We start from the raw sequence: 20,152 nt of genomic DNA, 5'->3' as shown, positions 1-20,152 counted from the left end.
TCTATCTATTTAAAGAATTGTTACTTAGTCCTTAAAGTATGTATTTTTGTTTTACAACTATTTCACCAAATGGGTCGCAAGCATTCCTAATGATATTTTTATAAAGTGGTGACAAAAACTTGTATAAATCTTTTTATTTTTTAATTTTACCTGATGCATTTATTCATTCTATCGCAAGTATTTTTGAAATATCTTTAACATATGAATATTCAATTTTAAAAGAATTTATTGTAAATCTATTTTATATATTAATCTATTTGATTCAAAAGAAAAAACTTGCATCAATATCGCACTTTCAATTTAAACATGAGTTTAATTTACACTCTATATTGTGAGAAATATTTACCATAAATAAATCATCCTCAACCTATTATTTATTGAAAAGGCAAGCAAATAAAGAAAATAAAATAGAATTCCTTGCAGTTATTGGGATGATAAGGGTATTATTCCCTTTTATCCTTTGGAAATATCATATTAAGAACATTTAATAAAAATAAAGATAAAGGTACAAGTTCTTGAATTTCATTCAATTAGACCCACTTATCCCTGTGTTGCTTGTCCCATCAAACTTCTTGATCGGATCACCACCATTGACACTGCCATTAGCTGGTTGTTTCTTTTTCTGCCATTGATCCCTAGCCACGATGACCCTCTGCATAGCTTCCACGAATCTTGCCGTCACCTTATGTATCTTCTGGCCACCTTCTTGGTCAAATATTGTTCCCCTCCGATCACCGGATTCCGACGAAGGGAACGGCAACTCATCTTGATCGAGCCTGCACTTATGAAGCCTCACATACTTCATTTCAGTAATTGGAGGATCAACATCTTCCTATTTTCCTTGCTCAGCATTTTATAGCTGGAATCGGGTGTGATGGAGGATAAAAACAGTGGTTAGGACAACAAACTCCGACAAACATCACAAGTTTTGTCCTAAACTATGCAATAAAAAAACTTAAGATAACGTACGGGCAAAGGTGAGATGTTTCTCAAAGTCTTGTTTGGCCACCCAAGTAGTCTAGAAATTGCACCATGCTCAAACCACACAACTTCGACAGATTTGTTTGCCAATTTAATTCTCAACTACATTAAACTTCTATTTCATTTTTTCTTGAGAAAATTGTGAATGTGTGGATCATCCAGCAGGTAAGTGGGCTTGACCTCGGTTTTGATTTCAAAAAAAATAAAAAATAATATTGTTTTCGTAAAATAAATTGATTTGACATAAAACCTCATCAGATAAAATTATCAGATAAAAGCTTAAAAAATAATTAAAAGATAAAATTATTTTAATATATAATATATAAAATCAAAAAATAAAGTGTCAAAATACAACAAAAAAAATAAAAACACAAGTTCTTTTTTGCAATTACTGCTAAAAATTATTGTTTACTTAAGTTCATTCAAAATAATTTCAAAACTGTTTATATAAAAATAGGGACGACGGGACGGGACGGACCTCACGAGCTTCACAGCCCACCCCAGCTGCATATTCCATCGAATCGGGTTTTCTTTTAGACCGGCATGTACCGGTCTGAGCCGAAATTCCAAAGCTTTCGTCATTAACCAGCCTATACAAACCCATAAAAAAATTTGCCGGCCACCCTTCCTCTCCTCTTACAGCTTTGAAAAAAAAACCCTGCTTTGTAGCTTTTAACGAAAAATACTGTACGAGAGTACTGAGAGAGCTAAAACAAAAGTAGAGTTGCCCTGTCTCCTGTGCTGTGGTAATAATAATAATGGAGAAAGGAGTAAAAAGATGGTTGGTTGACACATCAAAGTGGAACCCAACTCCCCATGACTTCTCCTCAGCTCTCTTTGTTCTTCCTCAGCATGAACGTTCTTCTATCACGAGGTTTTTTGTTATTTCAAGAAACTCTCTTTTTTACTAATGTATTTTCAAGAAGATTGTAATGTCTTTCTTTCTTGGTTTGGTTTGTTGGGGTTATCCTGTCTTTGATTTTAGATTTTATAGAATGAGAAAGGTTATTAAAGAGGCTTCAAAGTAGTGATCTTTTGCGTTTGTCAGTAGTTGAAAGGGTGAATTATCTTATCAATGTTGAACCTGGCAGGAGATAATTGAGCTTTGATGATAGATAAAGAATTGTGGATTGATGATCTTTTTATTTTTTGTTGCTGAGAAAATTTGTACGAAGAAAATAACTTCTTAAGCTATAAATACCAAGACATCATTTTATTTCTGAAACCCATTTGTCAAAATCTTGGAAATTTTGGTTTGAAAAGATATATAAATAGATAGATAGATATGTGTGGTTGTATAGATTTTTCAATCAATAAAGATGATTAATGTTTGAGTTGCTTATAAGGGATTACTTAACCTTTTTAATGCATCTCTACTTTCATAAGGTTTTTGAGGATGGAAGATAGAAAACAGGCGCTTGTGAGCCGGTTGCTTCAATATGCACTTATACATGAAGTTTTAGGAATTCCATACAATGAGATTGTCATAAAACGCACATTCGAAGGGAAACCCTATCTGGTATGAGTATGACTAGAGATCATAATGTTGTTATTGTTTCTTAACTCCAATCTGGTGATTTTTTAAGGATCACGCATAATTTTTTGATTAAATAAGAGGAGAAAAAAAGAGAGAGATGTTCATTCTAATCTATCGTGGAGTTTCACAAATGGAATACACTAATGTAAACCTTCTATTTCTTTTTGTCTCTATGTTGACGACAGCTTAGTATAATATTTATGCATTTCTTTCCGTGTCTCGAGTCTTGTTCCTTTGCTCTCCTCTAAATGCACTTCCAGAATTATAACCATGTTTTGCAAATTGTCCATTGTTCTCAGGAATGTAGTAAAGTAGGCGTGGAGTTTCCCAATTTTAATTTCAATGTATCCCACCATGGTGACCATGTGGCAATAGCATCTGAACCTCTGTGCCTTGTGGGGGTGGATGTTGTTTGTTGTATCAAACCCGAGAAAGAGTCGGTTCCAGAATTTATTGAAAACTTTTCTTCATACTTTTCAAGTTTGGAATGGGATAATATAATCAATACTGGAACCTCTGATGAGATTTTGGTGGATTTTTACAGGTATGCTTATGCTTATCTCCTTGTAGACATTTAAGAACTTGATACTGCTTTGATCTATTTTTACCGCATTTTATTTCTTAAGCTCAGTTGTCATATACTATTGAAGTCAACAATTACAAGAGAATCACCCAATACTGAACTAATGAATGGTTTGAGCAGCCGAAAACTCTAGAAACTTGATTACAGTCCATTTGGTTGCACAGAGGATTGAGAAATACAGTGACAAGAACAGGAATTTTGCGACAGTGACACTCCAATTGCTTGCAGTCTAAAACATTAATTTCTCTCTTTTGTCAACCATAAAATGAATGGTTACTATACTAATATCAGCTTTATGTATCAAGTTGATATTAGTATATTAACCATGTGTTAATTCTTCCATTGTTCCAAAGGAACCTTGTCTATCAAATTAGGCTTTACAGATTATAAGTTTATTTATCGTCATCATATCTATCTGAACTAATCTTTGTGAAACGGGGAGACTTTCATAATAGGGTATAGAATATAAGTTACCGATATAATTTCCCTTCTCGGCAAACTTCATGAAGTTTCTTCTCTGTGTTGCTTAATTGCTCATTAAGGCTTTACTTTTGGTGCTTTCGTTATTAACAGTAGCACCAGTAATTATCAATGCAATTAATAAATTGAGATGCAGTTTTGTACATGCTAATTATTCAAGTTAAAAGGAAGGAGTCAAACATGCTTAACAAGAAGATCAATACTTTTCTGTAGATACTGGTGTCTGAAAGAAGCATTTGTCAAAGCTGTAGGGAGTGGAGTGGCATATGGGGTGGACAAAGTAGAATTTCATCACACCAACTGGACCAACATATCTGTTAAAGTGGATGGGGAGCCATTGACAGAGTGGAGATTTTGGCTTTTCAAGCTGCCAGAAAGACATTGGGTAAGCTTCTCCCTTGTTTGTTTCTTTTCTAATCATATTCCTTTCACTGAACTTCTCACCCTTGAAATTATGAAGAGGTGTATAATATGTTTACCCTGTTGAAGGTGGCACAATTGTAAGCATCTCGGTACCAGCAAGCTATGAAAGGAAGGATGTACATGCTCAACTGTATGTAATTGAAAATGAAGATAGAGACGCCTAGGGAAAACACTAGCCTGTTAATGACCAGTTGATTATATGAAAAGCATTTCTTTTTGGCTATTTCTTCAATGTAACTGGTAGAAAGTTACGATTTGCTTGGCTTCCTCCAAGCTCTATTTTGGACACTTGCATCAATTGGTTAAATAATAATTCATGAATTGAGAACCATGTTTGCCATGAGTAAGGCTAGTATGTAACACTGTTTCAACTTGAATACTAACCGGCAATATTGTTTCACTTGCTTGGTGCAAACCACAAAATCGGGTCAGGGATCGTGTTATCTGAAGCTCGACTAATAGGTGTTCATGGAAAATTGCAGGTGGCAGTTGCTAGGGGTCATCCAAGATTTGCTACAGAAAATTACAAGAGGACAATAAGCAAAGCAGAGTTTGATGCAGAGGAGTATCACAAGGGTCTTAATCTTCCAAATGTAGCATTTGTCACTCGAATCATAGAACAACTCATCCCCGTTTCACATGGTGAAGAAAAGGCTAACTAAGCAGGACATATGCTCAGATTGTCTCCATCTTTCATCGAGGGAGGCTTGATTCCAAGTTCTAACAAATCATGTGTGAACAACTTATTAAAAACCTCATTGATGCATCCAACGACTGTGATCGATCCTGCAGCAGGCCCAGTTGTATTTTCATGTAAAAACTCGAGTCTGACTGGATATTTGCATTAATGATGAATCTCAAATAAACCAAGGCTACATAGAATAATTTATTACAGGATAAATTGTCTTAAAAAAACAAAATTTCTTTCCATATTTTCCTTTAGACTATCCCACTGAAGTATACAAAAAGAATGACCATAATTACAAGTGCGAATTCGCCTGACATAAATTATATTAGCAGGTTGGTTCCAGGCAAAGGGCACAGTCATTTTATCTTAATCTTGGGAAATTTACACTATACTATCTTTTATAGAATCATAGAGAGGTCGTCCATGGGAATTTGAAGGGGCAGGTCGTCGAGCAGTATTTCACCCACCAAGTCATTTTCTGGCAACCCATCAAACAAGCTATTCAGATCCTGAGTGTCACCAAAATCATTGCCGTCGTGTAGTTCTATAGGGTCTAATCCTTGGAACTTGGCCATGCGTGTTGCTCCCCTGCTTTCTTTAGCTGAATCTACAGGATTTGAACCATTGGATGTTGCCCCAGCTTCTCTTTTCTTATTGCTACCTGTTTCTTTGAACTTGTTGATAATTCTATCTCCAGAAGTTGAAAGCTGAGCAATCTTCTGCTTGGGCTTTGATTTTGTTTTACGGTCACCCTTGATATTGCTCTGAGAGGCGCGACCAGCTTTGGTTACAGAATTTCTGGCTAAAACATCTTTGTCCCTTTCTCTCTCACTTCTCTTTCCCTTGGCTCCACCCAGCAGAGTATTACCAAGAGATGATGTGGCTTTGAATAAAGCATTACCACCAACATCATCAAGCAGCAATTCCTTCTTCTTCCCTCTGTTCAATATTGGTCCATTCCTGGCAAAATCCTGGTCAACTAATGCACCCCTGCCAAATTTATCATTGGAAAGATCGTGCCTCTCAACTCTACCAGGTACAGAGCCTGGAAAAAAAAAAAGCAAACCCGTTTAGTCAAAAAGGTGGAAAGTTGCTATATTAAATTTAAGAGCTGGCAAATCCTTTTGAACAGGATTCTACATCATTCATTGATCCAAGGCCGCCTTTTACTGAAGCAAATATGGCGAAACATCATAAAACTACATCACTAATGATGCGTGCAGAAAAATGGCAAACCTGATGCCCCTGGATCCTGAATGCAACTTGTGGACTCTGCAACATTTGCACGAGGGGCAGCAAAAATGACATCTCGAAGGGGGGGCTCACAGAAACAGCTTTTGCCTGTATCTTCAAATTTTCTACATTTAGCAAGAGTCCTCTTTGTAAAAGCCAAGGCAACTTGTTTTGAAACCTTAGGGACCCCAAATTTTGAAGCACTATTTCCTCTAGTAGCCTGTCAAAGTTAGTCAAGGGGATGTCAAATGGGCCACGCATCATGGTAAATTCAGAAACACACAGACACAAAAAAATAAAATTGCGAGCATGGAACCACCAGCAAGACTTTAAAATAGGAATCAGTTTCAATTAAGGAGGAACAAACATAAGATACATGGTAAAAATAAAAGAATCAACAGATAACTAAAGAAAAGAAAAGGGACTAAACTATACACTGGCAGCTATATTATATCATTTGCCAATCAAACATTTGAATTCTGCAAGGGAGATAAACAACATACCAGCAGCTTTCTGTAAGCCAATTCAACAAGCCTGTCCATTGCAACCTGCTCAAGGGGCCTGCAAATCAACAACACAATACTCATAATCAGTAAAATCCAACGAAATGATTTCAACGGTTGATGTGCATTCTGGGAAGTTGAAAGCCTAACATAATAAGATATAAAAAAGCGTATCTTACCATCCTTGTGTTTCCCTTCCTTCCTTGATTGCTTTAGTTGTTTTGTCCAAGTATTCCTCCTTCTTACCAACCTATACAAATGATAAAAATTGTACACACTCAAAAAAATTCATACTCTAGCAGCATATGAAAAACATAAAGTGGCAGTAAAGAAATGAGTGAAAAAATGCAATTGCTTTTATATTTAAGAAGTTTATAAGGAAATGCTTAGAAAAAGTGTCAAATTAACATTTTCAGGAAATTGATACGCTTAAAAGGAAAAAGAATTTAAGAACCTTAACTGCTTGATGAAGTTTCTTTTGAAGTTCAATGATATCTTGATTGATTACTTCATCCTCTCCATCTGCTAAATCAGGCTGCAAGAAAGCACCAGAGTGTTTAGGAGCCTGGGGGGGGGGGGGGGGGTGTTGACCCTAAAACAAGCTTAGTGATGTCTGTGTGCATACATGTTCATAAAGGGATATGGAGGATATTTGGCAAATACATAAAGAATCTATTTAGCAAAGACTCATTAAATGACAGAGCAGATGGCTAATCTGAAAATGATCAGGATTTATTAACAAGTAGAGCTATTTCCTTCCTGTCTTATGTGGTTCATTGTTCATTTGGCTGGAGAGAAGATACATTGTTCTCAGAAGGGGGACATCATATTCAAAGACTTCTAACATTGATTTTCTGAATGTACCATGTACCAGGACATATTATTTTATTTCATTCTTTTTGGTGCATTTTTGCATGCTCAAAATACCAAGCATCCAGACCTTTTGAACTACATTATAATTTCAAGGAATAGACAAAGACTTGTGAAATAGAACTTACCACTGTTTCTGGATATAGACCAACACTCTGCAGCTCCATCAAGAGTTTATCCTCCAGGTCGAGTTCCTCATATTGGCAATCATAGGCGGCAATGCCAAGGGCATTTGAATGTATAGCTGGTTTCTCGTCATTATTCTCGGAAAGCCCAGGGAACATTCCAGTTTTCGAGTGCATAAATCCATTACTTCCTTGCAGTGAATAATCATTATAGGAATTTTTGTGAAAACCACTGATCCCATTAATAGTAGTGCTTCCATTACAAGAAAAACCTTCAAGAGAAGATTGCTTCTGACTTTGAAAACTCAACATGGATTCATAATTAAAATCAATACCATTTGTGCTCCCAGGCTCAAAATCAATAGGGAGGTAACTATCACCAGGAGAATTATCTCTAGTATATTGAAAAGAAATATTCCTCCCTCCACTGTTTTCGGCAAATTCTTCAGACTCATCTTCTACAATCAGAGCAGACAACACTCTTTGGTACAGTGGAGTAACATTGTTCCTTCTTCTTGTGCCTCCACATAAAGCACTACTGTCCTGATCTGGATTTACCAAATCTGAAGTCCTCATCAAATTTTTTGGTCGATCCTGGTCCTGCAAGTTTTCCTCACTTTCTTCATGAACAAGCTGAGATGGAATATCTTCTTCAAGCACAAGATCACCCTGAAGAAACAAGATGGATTTAGTGCCGGATGAGGAACAGTAAACTGCAGAAAGGATTAAGACTCTATCATTCTCTTTTATTCTCTCTTTTTTTCCTTAACATTATTGTGCATACACACTGGGAATTGGTGCCACAAATAAATAAGTTGCTAGTGGTTCATGGACAGACTGAATGGCATAAACAAACAGTATAAGAACACATCATAAATTATAACGAAAATGAATTGTGTTCTTGAAAACAATGGGACTTGTACATCAGAGAAATCGTATTAGCTTCAAGCTGTCAAACACAAGGATTTTTATTAAAAATATCTTGCAGTTGGGAGTGGAAAACATTAAATAAATTGCAGCATCCTTCCATTAAAGTAATGAATCCAGTAGTATTCTGCAATAGGTTTCGTTTCTCTCGGAAGAGTTGAAATTAGCTGTTATCATTGCTTGCAGTGAAGCATCTCAGGGATTTCAAAAAATTAAAAAACACAACAACCTCTGCTGGTGCACCATCCTAGTCGTGTAAACTGTAGTCAAGGATGGATTTTACATTTAACAGATACTTGAAATATTAGGTACCACGAGTCAAAGGCAATATTACAATTGTTATCTTATGTGCAAATAAAAATATGCAAGGTCAAAATGGAAGCGAGAGAACAAACACATGTTTGCAACACTTGTCATATGTATGCTGACAAGAAATAACATAACCACTCTTAGATTACCGAATTATTGCTGCGACCAAACATCTCAGATAATCTCTTCTGAAGATCCTCAGTAGATTTCAACTGACCCCGAACATAGATGAGAAAACAGAAAAAAAAAAAGGTTAGTTTTTTCAAATGATCAATATAACTCAAAGCAGAACTAAGATCATCTTTCTGGCAGCAGATTGTAGCAATTACATTTTGTTTCAAGAAGGATGAATCCTCAGAGCAGACGGGAGCAAAAACTGGCTCCATTTTCTTCCAGAAAGAACCAGAACAGGAAAGATCTGCAAAGGCAAAAGTTTGTGAAGAATGCCCATATAAAGCTGGCAGGAGGAAACAAAAGGCTTAAGGTCAAAGTGCCTACAGCTGGCATTGCAAGAAAAAATTGCAGCAGCTAAGAGTTCTTCCCGATCATCATCTGATTCACCTTAAAAATCAAACAAAAAAAATGAAAAAACCAGTGATTACAAAGAAATCTAGCAAACGATAATAAATTAAAAGATATGGAAAGTAAGGCTTCTTCTTCACTAAGCTTATAATAGTCTTGACAACTTTCATCATTTGAGAAATCCAAACAGCACAAAACTAGATAGATTGTTGTACTCATATTTCTGGAAAATCAAATCAAAGGGCTACAGAATTTGGAAGTCTTCAATTTTTGCTCTCTAAACCAACCAGGTTATTCTGTTGAATTGGGATTTAAGAGATACAAGGCCCACTAAAAATCAGATGAACATGAGTGTGGTGAGCCCAAGGCATCAATGCCTATCACGTAACAAATGCTAACTTAAAAGGGAAATCAAACCACTGTATTTGCATTTCTCCCATTTTTGCCTTGAGTGTATTCTCAATTCTCTTCATTTGTTTGTGCCTTAAGAATGTGTGTTCAAACCTAGTTGTCATAAAACTTTCTCAGATATTTCACAAAATCATAATGAGACCTTCAAATATCATATTCAGAACAACATCAATGTGCTTTGCCACCAAAGTCAATGTTAACTTTTGCCATCAAAGCCATGTGCATGGTAAATGCAGGTGTTCTTCTCATATTACATGATGAGAATTAAGTGGTAACAAAAAAGAACCAAAGAGTGGGAAAGAAAATTAATTTTACCAGATTTGCTGTAAAGCTGAATACTTGCAAGCAATCATCAATTTTTTGTACATTATCTAGTTGTTACAGCCACACTAAAGTAATATAGCTCCAAGGGAATCTACAGTCTGTAAGAAACTTAAAGATAAGGTTTTGAGAGCATACCTGTGGAATCTGGGGAACCACTTATTGGTGTTTGCCCAAGACGAGCTAAGGCCTTGCGATCTGCTATTTTCTTAAGAGGAGGACGGCCTGTCTTGCTGAACTAGTAAACAGATTCAAATGTATCAATGCTTTAACTTAGTTGGAAAATAGTAATAATTAGTACACAGGTATAAACATGTCATTTCTTCCCATTTAAAAAAAAAAACTAATTAAGAAAAAAACATTCGCCACCTTCCGCTCTTGTCTGATATGGGCTTTGTACTTCTAAGTGGTTTGGTTGAGGCTGGATTCTCCCTCATTGGAGAAATGCTAATCCTAGAAGATGATGCACCCCGACCAGTCCTTCCTTGTCTCCGCACGCCATCACCAGTGCCTTCCCTATTGAGCATTTTATTCTTCTTTGTAAGCAACAGAGAAGGAACAACATTCTGATTCAGGGATCTCTCCTCTACAGCACCACTACCTGTTCCCTTCTCCTTTGGCTTACCCTCATGATTTTCACCAGCACCAGATTCTTCGCTTTCAGATAATCTTGATGGAGATGAAACATTTTCATGTTTCACTCTAACTTGTTTGGTTCCATTAACCACATCCTTGGCAAGAGGTGTCCCATTGATCCCAGCAGAACTCACTCGAGTGGAAAATTCGGAAATATGTCTTCTTTCTGATGACATCTGCCCTTCATCGTGGTTAGAGACCGGAGACACTACATTCACCCTTCTGGTACGAGAGATTTTTTGCGGTCTCTGACCAACCCATTGAGCCATTGGGGGAGATGATGACCCTGTAGGCAGGGGACGCTTGCGATTATTAGGCCCCCCAACAGAATTGCCTTTGGTTATACCTGGTGTTTGTTCCCAGCCATCAAGGGCCCCAGGCGCACGAGAAATATTAGGAGATACATTTGCTGCCATTACTAAGCCGGTTCGAGGTGTCCTGGAAGCCTTTCCTTTTGTGACTGGACTTGGGCTCACTGTATGATTATTGTCCTCCAGAATATTTACCCTGAATAGCATGGTTACAGATACATCAGACACAGAAAATGAACATTGAGCTTACATACTGAAACATTGAACAAATTAAATGGATTTGCATCACCATTACATCATAACCTAGTATATGCAAGTTATTATGTACCAAAAAGCAGCATGGTTGAACTTAAAAAGTGAATTAATCAGTCAATCACCACATACTTATTGTTTGCTTTCACTACAAGCCGCTCCTTATTCATGCCAGCAGCAAAATCCCTTGTCAAAGAAACTCTTTCTGATTCTTTGGGAATGGCACGGGCATTTGAACTGGCAGATGCTGAAATGCCATCTGCCTTGTTGATGCCACTAATCCCAATAAAAGATCCTGACCTGCAAGAGGACTTTCATGATCGTACCAAGTATTCTTTGACACGTGCAAACAAAACAGAAAGCATAACACCTCATGATTTCACAAAGAGTCAATACAGTAAATACAATAGAAGGAATAACACAGTAAAAAATAAGAATTAACTTTTAGATCATGCAAGACCCAAGCTCATCATGTTTCCAATTCAATTGGAAAAAAAATGTAAACTTTGTTTGGTAGCGAAAGGTGGAACTGGACCTCCACTACTTTGATGCAAGTAAAGTAGAATGAGCAAATGATCCCACTCTGTACACAAGATGGTCATTGAGGACATCTACAAGAGATAATTACACCTTCAGCCCTTTAGCTTGCATAATTACAAGTTTCAGTTTTCAGCTCAAGTGGGTCAGTTCATTCTTGAAAGAGTATCTTACTATCATCTGGGACAAAGCCATTTACCAAGGAATATGGATGGCCAATATTGGAAATTACTCGCAAAACTTGGAAGTCATATTAACAATACCATACAGAACTAACTAATTTGCATTGTTAAGTTGGACATGTAAAGCATTCCCGTCTACAAACAAATGGTACATAATTAATGAAGAAATTACCTGAAGCCTTGGGCATCGCAAGACTGCAGACCAGGTTCATTATTAAACTTATGATGCACCACTCGTTTAATTTCCCCATCACTGTCTATAGTTCTGGTAAAAACAGGACCAACAGAACGTTTCTTTTTCATCTTTCTGTCCCACCCTTCCCCTCCAGCAGGTAGCCTACGGACCTTTTCTTCAGCAAGATCAGAAACTTCACCACCATCCCTGTGTATGTCTCTGTCTTTTCCCATGACCAAAGGCTGCCTCGGAACCGTATTGCTTCGGCCATCAGCCTAGAGATTTCAGAGAGGAAAGAGGAAAACAAGCATACTTAATTAATACAGTTGATGAGGTAATATCGGTGCCTTTACTAAACAACAGATATTCACATAACAATGGGAAACAACAGCAATCAAGGCAGTATTAGAACTTTAATGTCTCAAGAGAGTAAATATGCCCATTGAACATTGTAGAAATTTACAGAAAGATGAAGCAAATTAAAGCACGCTACCATGTTAATCTTAAGAGGAAATGGGGACCTCCATAACAATTCAACAATCTGCTTATCATGAGTTTTCAACCAGGGGAAGATGTATATTGTGAAGGGCTATTTGGTTATTTATAGGAATTTAAAATCTTCAAGAACCTCTACTGCTACTTTCTCCTTGCTGTTGTGTCTAACCATTATTCTCCATTATTGTAAACCCCCACATCATGCATGTACAGCAGAAATAGAAATTCTGATGCAGAAAAAATCTTCATGACAAAAGAAATCAAATAAATATAGTCCAAACTAAATTCAGAACAAGACTGAACTGGTTCCTTGGCTCTAAACACCCCTTAGAGTAAATGAATATGTGACTGCCTCATTTTTCTCGCATACTAATAACACATCACTTTATAGCTTAGAAAGAACTCAGGGAATTCAATATATAGGAATATATCTTTAAGCAGGTACAAAGATGAGAACACCCCTTCTTATAAGCATGCTGATACAAGCATTTTTGGATTATAAACAGAATAATGTAACATTCACAAGATCATAACTGCAACATGAAAGATGCAATATTTTTTGGACAGGTATAAAGAACAAATCTAAAGGAGGTATTTGTGCACAAACCCTTGATTCTGCTACAGAAGAGCGAACTCGCTTATTCAAAACAGGAGTCTTAGCCCTGTCCTCTAATCTTTGAGTCCCAAGGTCTGAAGGGCTTCGATGAATCTGTGTTCCCACCTTCAAAAAGTTTGAACCAACTGATCTTTCATTCATTGGCATCTCATTTCGTTGTTGATTCTTTGAATTTAATTCTTCTGAGAATTTGTGACATCTTAGCAAGCATCCATTCCACATTTTTATTCTATTCCTGGTACAAAAAAATTTGTTTCGTCTTCAGCAAAGAAAAAAATGCTCCAATGACAAGTCATTACATCCTATTTTCAATTAAAAAAAAAACAAGAAAAACTTTCGGCCCAGTCTCCAGACCCGGTGACAATCATAAAAGATCATCTTCCATCACATGGAAATAACTTCATATGCATGACAGATATTCCACTGTAGAAAAATTTAAATAGAAGAAAGGATATAGAAGGCCAGCGATGAGAAATCCATCCATCAACAACAATTATAAAGACAATTAATTACCTGGCCTTCTGATTGTCATCATATACATCAGCTTTGATCCGCTTCAGTTCCTCTGCATCCACTGCAGGGGGGGGCTTTGAATGAGCAGCTCCAAAAGAATTATCTTCTGTAGCACTCCCTAGAGATATCCCAAAAGCCCTCCTTAACTCGCCCGTTCGAGTATATTTTTGATCCCCCATTGTAACTGGATCCAACGACAGATATGGAGCAAGTGGGGCCATACTCCTTGCTGGTGAAGCAGAAGCCCGGGGTGTACTTGCCCCAGAACTGAACATCCGACTCTCACTGAAACTTCCAGACCTATCAAAACTGGCACTAGGATAACTCCCCCTCTGCCCATTAGAATAGCTACCTGTAAAACCCAATTCCTCCGGACTAGCCGAACTCAGCTCGTATCTTGCATTTCCAGACATGTTCTCAAACCCACAAAAACCAGCTCATCTCTACAAAAAAAACTTCTTCCTCAGCTGCTTATTTCACCAAGTCCAGCAACTATCTCTAAAGCAGACATTCAACAATGAAAAATCAAGAATGGCTTGACAAAATCACAAATTACCACCAAAATTATAAACCAGCTGTCGAATCTATAATACCAATGAACTTCAATTAGTCAAAGCCCGTTTAAAAAGTTTCTTCATTCAATAGCACATTAAAATTAAATTTCAAAGAAAAGATAACAAAGACATTAACAAAAAACCACCAATCGCTTATTTTGTAATTCCCAAAATTAAAATTAAAATTAAATTAAATTTACAAAAAAAAAAAAAAATTCAAGTAGAGCTGAAGCTAAACATGTTCAGTGCGTAAAATTCTTCACCATTTTACCACTTACACGCTAAACCCCAGTTAGAAAAAGGAACAAACTTTCACAGTTTTAAACTTAACAAGAAAATCAATGCCACAAAAACCCAATATTCTAGAGTAATTAAGTACGCTAGTAGCTCGAAAATCAATGACACTCATAATTAAGCCTCTAATCACCAATTAAACACGCCAAACACTGTGATTCAATCAAATTAAAACCAAATTTCAAATTTCAGCTAATAACATCAAATTAATCAAATTCACATTCGTTCAATCACTGGTAGGTATAAAACAAACTCTTGTAACAAAAAAACCCCAATTCAAGCAAACCAGAATTAGGGTTCTTGAAAGAAAAACAAGAAATTCAAACACGAAATGTGCAATAAACAAGATAATTAAACTACACGCAGGTAATGAGGTAGCGAAACGCAATCGCGACGTACCGCCATTGAAGGGTAATTGGATTACGTGAGAGATCGAATTGTAGAGAGATAAGCAGGACAGGAGGGATTTTTTTCGGAGAGAGGAATGGTGAGGGTCCCGCATAAAAAATTTAGGGATTGGCGTGCTTGATTTGGGGATATAAAGGAAAACGGTGCCGCTTATATCAGGGCCGTTTATCAGGGGGGTTTTTTTTTTTATTGGTGGGCCCTGCGAACGTGCTAATATATAGGGGAAGAGAGGAGGGAAGGGGAAGGAAAGGAGTTGGTGTCCTTGAGAGAGAATATACTATTTTCACTCACTTTTTTTTTTCTTTTTGTTTGTTTGTGACACGTGGGATGATCGGTATGCTGGCGCTGTACGTTGTTTTTAAAAAATATATATTTTATTTTTAACATTATATTAAATATACTTAAAAATACATCAATTTAATATTTATTAATAATAAATAACATATTATAACATTGAAACAAACACCCACTCATGAATCTAAAACTTTGAGCTTTTGTGGGCGATGTCTTTTGGGATTTGTGATGGGATGAGAGTTTGTGTTTATGGGAAGGGTTGCTCGTTTCACTTGTACCCCAATGAGGTGGTTTCTTGGAACTTGAACAGAGAAAATGAAAGGAAACCATGCAAGTCTTGGAAAATTTGGTAGAGCTTATAAGCTAGTAGTCTTTGATATTGGATATGTTTATATTAGATTGGTCAATTTTTTTCTAATATATAAATATATATTTAAATGAGCCCAGATTAATTTGATTAATCCATGATTTGGGATAACACTGAAGGAAAAAAATGAAAAAAATAATAAAAAGCCCATGACCCCCTAGTATAAAGTTAAATGATGAAATAAAAAAAAATAAAGTTAAACCAGGTTAATTTCAAAATCAACAATTTTATTCATTAAACCGAGATGATCATATAAAAGATAAAAAAAATCTTGAACAAAATTTCTAGCCATCAAAAATTTAAAAAGAAAAGAAATAATAATCAAAACAATAAGAACCAAATCTAATACAACAACTAATGAAATAAAATTACAAGGGACTTAATCGAAAAATAAAATTAAAAAAAAACATAAAAAATAACAATAAAACGAATGACAATCAAGGTTAGATAAAAAATAAAACAAAACATAGAGGGACAAAATTGAAAGAAAACAAAATAAGAAAATGATAGAAAAGGAAGGACAATTAAAAAAATAAGAATTGAATTGAGAAAAAAAAACTAAAAGAATATGTACCATATTTAGTATTAAAACGAAACAAAATCAAATGGAAATGAATTAAACTAAAAAATCAATCTAAAAAAATCCAAACAAGAAAGGATCAATAAAAAAAGGATTGTAATTGAATTTGTTCTCCATTATTTTTTTATTAAAATAATACTATTTTTATTTTTCAGTTGCATAAAAAATTAAGTGATTAGCATAAGAAAAATCATGTCAACACCCACTAATTTTTTTGCCATTGTTTTTTTATTAAGATAATGTTATTTTTACTTCCTGTACAATAAAAAAATATGATTGACTCCAATAACCCCGGATATTCAACCTAACCCATGACCCAGGACATGACAGGGGTCAACTCCCGAACTGGATTTTAAAAGCACGATAAAAAAATAAATACTGTATATGATATGAAAATTCAATGAAATTAATCAACGAGATTTGAAATTGCCACAAAACAATCAATTAATAAAAGAACTCGAAATAAAAGGAATTTCAATTATAAGAACGAAGACCAAATTCAATAAAAAAAATAGTTAAAATCAAATGATCAAGGATTTAATCGAAAAATAAAATCCAATAAGAAAAGAATTAAAAGAAAAATAAATATGAATCAAAATAATATGATCAAATTTGATAAAAAAAAATGTAAAAAGTCAAATGATAAGTAAAGAAATTAAAAAGAAAAAAACAATTTTGATATAATTAAAAAGATCAATGATCATTTTACAGCTTTGCAACTCAACAAACCTTTTTAGGTGAAGAAGGGAGAAAAGAGGAGGGGAGAAATTGTTGCTAGAGCTTTTTTATGCCATGGATGCCGACACTCATCGTCCCGGAAGGCTACCAATAGCTATTGAGAGGGGCCGTACACGCCTCCCAACACGCGCCAACTATTTTTTTAATTATAAAAAGATTAGAACATCGTTGACCCAACAAGATAATTACAAGAAAATTGAGGTTAAAAAACTAAAAGTACTCATTGATTCTAGAAAAAAAAAACAAAAAAAGAGAGGTTGATCTTAGAGACGATGCGGTAATTACATTGCATAAAAAAATGTGAAAATCCTAAAATGCTAGTTTAGTTGTGTTGTTTATTTTTCAAGGACATATAAGTAATTATATTGTGTAATAAACATGTAAAAATATAAATTCCACCTATTGTTTTAGCTAAAGAGCTCATTATTCGTTTAATCCACGGTGTATAATCCACAATAATGATGAATTTTAATTTTATTGAAAAAATTTCCTCACGTTGTTGCATATGAGCAATTTCATTTATTCCATGAATCAAGTCATCGCTGAATTGGGGGGGGGGGGGGGGGGGGGGGGGGCGAAGGCGAGGAGACCGCTTGATGCATGAAATTTAAATTACTCTTCCTCTATAAAACTACTACTGCTGCTATTATCGTTGAAAATCTAAACTTTTAAGATTTTTTACTTTGGAGAAGGACACTTTCTATTCCGAGAAAGTGGCCCGGATCCCGAGTTTTGACTGGATCACCGGGTTGTTTGGATTAATTTTTTTAAAATCAAAATGACGTCGTTTTAGTAAAAAAACAAAAGTCAACGGGTCACAACCGAGTTTTTAACCGAATATTACCGGGTCAAACTATCAGGTTTTTTCTTCTTCTATTTTTTTTTCAATCCAGCCACGAATCAACCAGCTGGGTGAGATTTCAAAACCATGCATGGCCGTAACAACTTTTCACGTGGCCGTGTTCTTTCCCATTTTTTGAGATAAAAAAAAATATTGATCTTGGAAATATAATGCCCATTAATGTGTGTGAATTCTTTACGGACTTCTCGTATAATTTTTGCCGTGTTTATATATTACAAGGATTTCTGCATCAAGACAATAATTAATTTTCACCATTCTTAATTTTTTTTATTCATTTATCATGGTTTTCTGTTTAATTTTTTTTATTCAAATGAGTCGAGTTTTTAATTTCAAAACAAATAAATTGCAGTATGACTTGTAATAAATTTTTTCAAAGTTATTAAAACTATTTTTTAACCTTGAACGTGGTCCATATATTTGAACCAAGAGTTATCCAATACTAATTTAGCAGTCAGCATACCTAAAAGGTATCTTGGATAGATAAATTCTTCATTCTTACCTGTTATGATTTATTGGACCGACATAGAAGACACATTCTTAAAATTCTTTTAAAAAAATAATAATTTAGTTCCCGTACAATTTTATTTGAAGATATTGAAAGAAAAAAATAGCATTCCTTTCTATTATTTTTTAATGGTAAAAGGTACTTTTTGGCTGCTGTTTTTATTTTTATTTTTTGTTTACTTTGGCATTTAGCATCTAAATGACACGATCTATTTTGAAAAAATTGAATTGTTAATACAACTTTTTAAATAGTATAAATATGATTTTTTTACGAGCATTCCAACGGGGAAAAAAAAAGCTATCCTAACAATCCATTTATATTTTGATATATTTAATATTAATTTTTTTGTTTTTTAAGAAAAACATTGCGAAAGGTCATGGAAATGAAAGAATTTTTTTTAAATGACATATTTTAATGTTTTTGTCTATTTTGATAAATATTTAATAATAACTATTTTTTTTTGTCGGAAAATCATTTTAGTTATTCATCTGAAGCTATCAAATCAAGGAAAGAAAACTAAAAAAATTAGCTTTTTATTTTTAGTTCTTTACCAGCCTCTCTCACTGGATATACCTTTAAAACTAGCTTAAAATATTTTTTAAAAATATCAATTTAATATTTTGATGAGTTTCTCTCCACGCTACCTTGATGAAAAGAGAAAATGAGATTTATTGAAGAAAAAAAAAAGCAATGAACTCTATAAAACACCTCCAACATACAATCACTAACCTTTGTTTTTTATTTTTCTGGGACGGTATTATACCGGTTATCTTTGCATGTTATTATAACCTTTAAAGTTATTGATACTCTGATTGATTATAGCTATTGATCATATTTGTTTTTATATTTTAAAGTATTTTTAAAAAAATAATTTTTTTATTTCAGATTAATATTTTTAATGTTTTATTATTTTGACATGCTGATATCAATAATAAATTTTATAAAATAAAAAAATATTATTTTAATGTACTTTAAAATAAAAAACACTTTGAAATATAATTGTTGTCATAATATGAAACGAGCTATTTCTTGAATTTTAATTAATTTGGTTTATTTTTGATAAAGAGATAAAGATAAAAATAATAAAAAGAAAAAGAAAATTATAAATTAAAATATTTTTATAATTTTAATTAATTTTATTTCCTCTCGTCCTTGTATTATCACGCACCGTAAATTTTTCCCACGAATACAAACACATTTTCATTCTAATATACTCGTTGACTTTTTTAATCTAGAACATGCATGGAAATAAATATGTTAAATTGTTAATCATCTAATATGGTATTTTATCTACCTGTAACTATTTCATCCGTGTAGTAAACAGCAAATCTTGACGTCCGTTTGATGATACCATTGATTTGTGAAATCCTGGTCTACTCATCGTCAACGGTTATTCACACCGTCACACAGACAAGAGTCCACACTACATCAGCCGCCCAAAACAAAATAATATCTTCGGTAAACTTGTTTTTGCCCCTATATATCCATTAAAATTCCACTTATACCCTTGTATTTAAAAACTTAAATCACCCATACAGCAGGTAATTCCAAAAATTCCAGTTCCACTCGCAACTTTTCCATTTTTTTATGTCTTGACTCGTGTTTGAAATGTTCTTATACGACCGACTCAAGGTGACTGGAAGTATTCCATAAAATTATAAATAGAAACTTTTAAAATATTAAATTTTTTTTTATGTATATTTGATAAATAGAATTTTAAATAATTTTTATTTTGTATTTAGGATCTTTTATTAATATGAAGCAATTTTTATTTTATAATGTATAATTGACAAATATATCTTACATGTTATTAAAGTATTTATGTTAAGTGAGGGCTTTGGACTACTGTTATTCATATACTCTGCTTGACTCTTTCAAACATTATAAAATGAGTAACATTTTATATAAAAAAAAAATCTG

The 20,152-nt window shown here is 34.4% G+C and overlaps 2 protein-coding genes across 7 annotated transcripts; one reads left to right on the top strand and one right to left on the bottom strand.

Annotated features, from left to right (window-relative positions):
• Positions 1-1,439: 1,439 nt before the first annotated feature.
• On the top strand, positions 1,440-4,905 carry LOC7491624 (uncharacterized). Of its 2 annotated transcripts, none has more exons than XM_024609551.2 (5): positions 1,440-1,855; positions 2,368-2,500; positions 2,818-3,062; positions 3,795-3,966; positions 4,071-4,332. In XM_024609551.2, the coding sequence occupies exons 1-5, from the start codon at positions 1,740-1,742 to the stop codon at positions 4,083-4,085; spliced, it is 681 nt and encodes a 226-aa protein (XP_024465319.2). In that variant the 5' UTR covers positions 1,440-1,739; the 3' UTR covers positions 4,086-4,332. The 2 variants fall into 2 exon arrangements, with proteins under 2 accessions (XP_024465319.2, XP_002315436.3); XM_002315400.4 differs by lacking the exon at positions 4,071-4,332 and adding an exon at positions 4,487-4,905 and having other exon boundaries at positions 1,444-1,855.
• Positions 4,867-15,034, bottom strand: LOC7477167 (uncharacterized). 5 transcript variants are annotated; one of them, XM_002316464.4, is made up of 16 exons: positions 14,878-15,034; positions 13,631-14,128; positions 13,109-13,352; positions 12,004-12,281; positions 11,245-11,412; positions 10,283-11,056; positions 10,052-10,146; positions 9,158-9,220; positions 8,989-9,077; positions 8,809-8,871; positions 7,427-8,092; positions 6,883-6,963; positions 6,608-6,678; positions 6,429-6,486; positions 5,929-6,145; positions 4,867-5,737 (listed from the first exon to the last, which is right to left on the bottom strand). In XM_002316464.4, exons 2-16 carry the CDS (start codon positions 14,041-14,043, stop codon positions 5,091-5,093), a joined length of 3,927 nt encoding a protein of 1,308 aa, XP_002316500.4. In that variant the 5' UTR covers positions 14,044-14,128; positions 14,878-15,034; the 3' UTR covers positions 4,867-5,090. The 5 variants fall into 5 exon arrangements, with proteins under 5 accessions (XP_002316500.4, XP_024465317.2, XP_024465315.2 ...); XM_024609549.2 differs by having other exon boundaries at positions 13,631-14,073; positions 14,878-15,031; XM_024609547.2 differs by having other exon boundaries at positions 13,631-14,214; positions 14,878-15,030.
• Positions 15,035-20,152: the final 5,118 nt, after the last annotated feature.

Source organism: Populus trichocarpa, chromosome 10 (assembly GCF_000002775.5).
Source record: "Populus trichocarpa isolate Nisqually-1 chromosome 10, P.trichocarpa_v4.1, whole genome shotgun sequence".
Taxonomy (NCBI): domain Eukaryota; kingdom Viridiplantae; phylum Streptophyta; class Magnoliopsida; order Malpighiales; family Salicaceae; genus Populus; species Populus trichocarpa.
The sequence above is the reverse complement of the archived record's forward strand: the minus strand, read 5'-3'. Positions and strand labels throughout refer to the sequence as shown.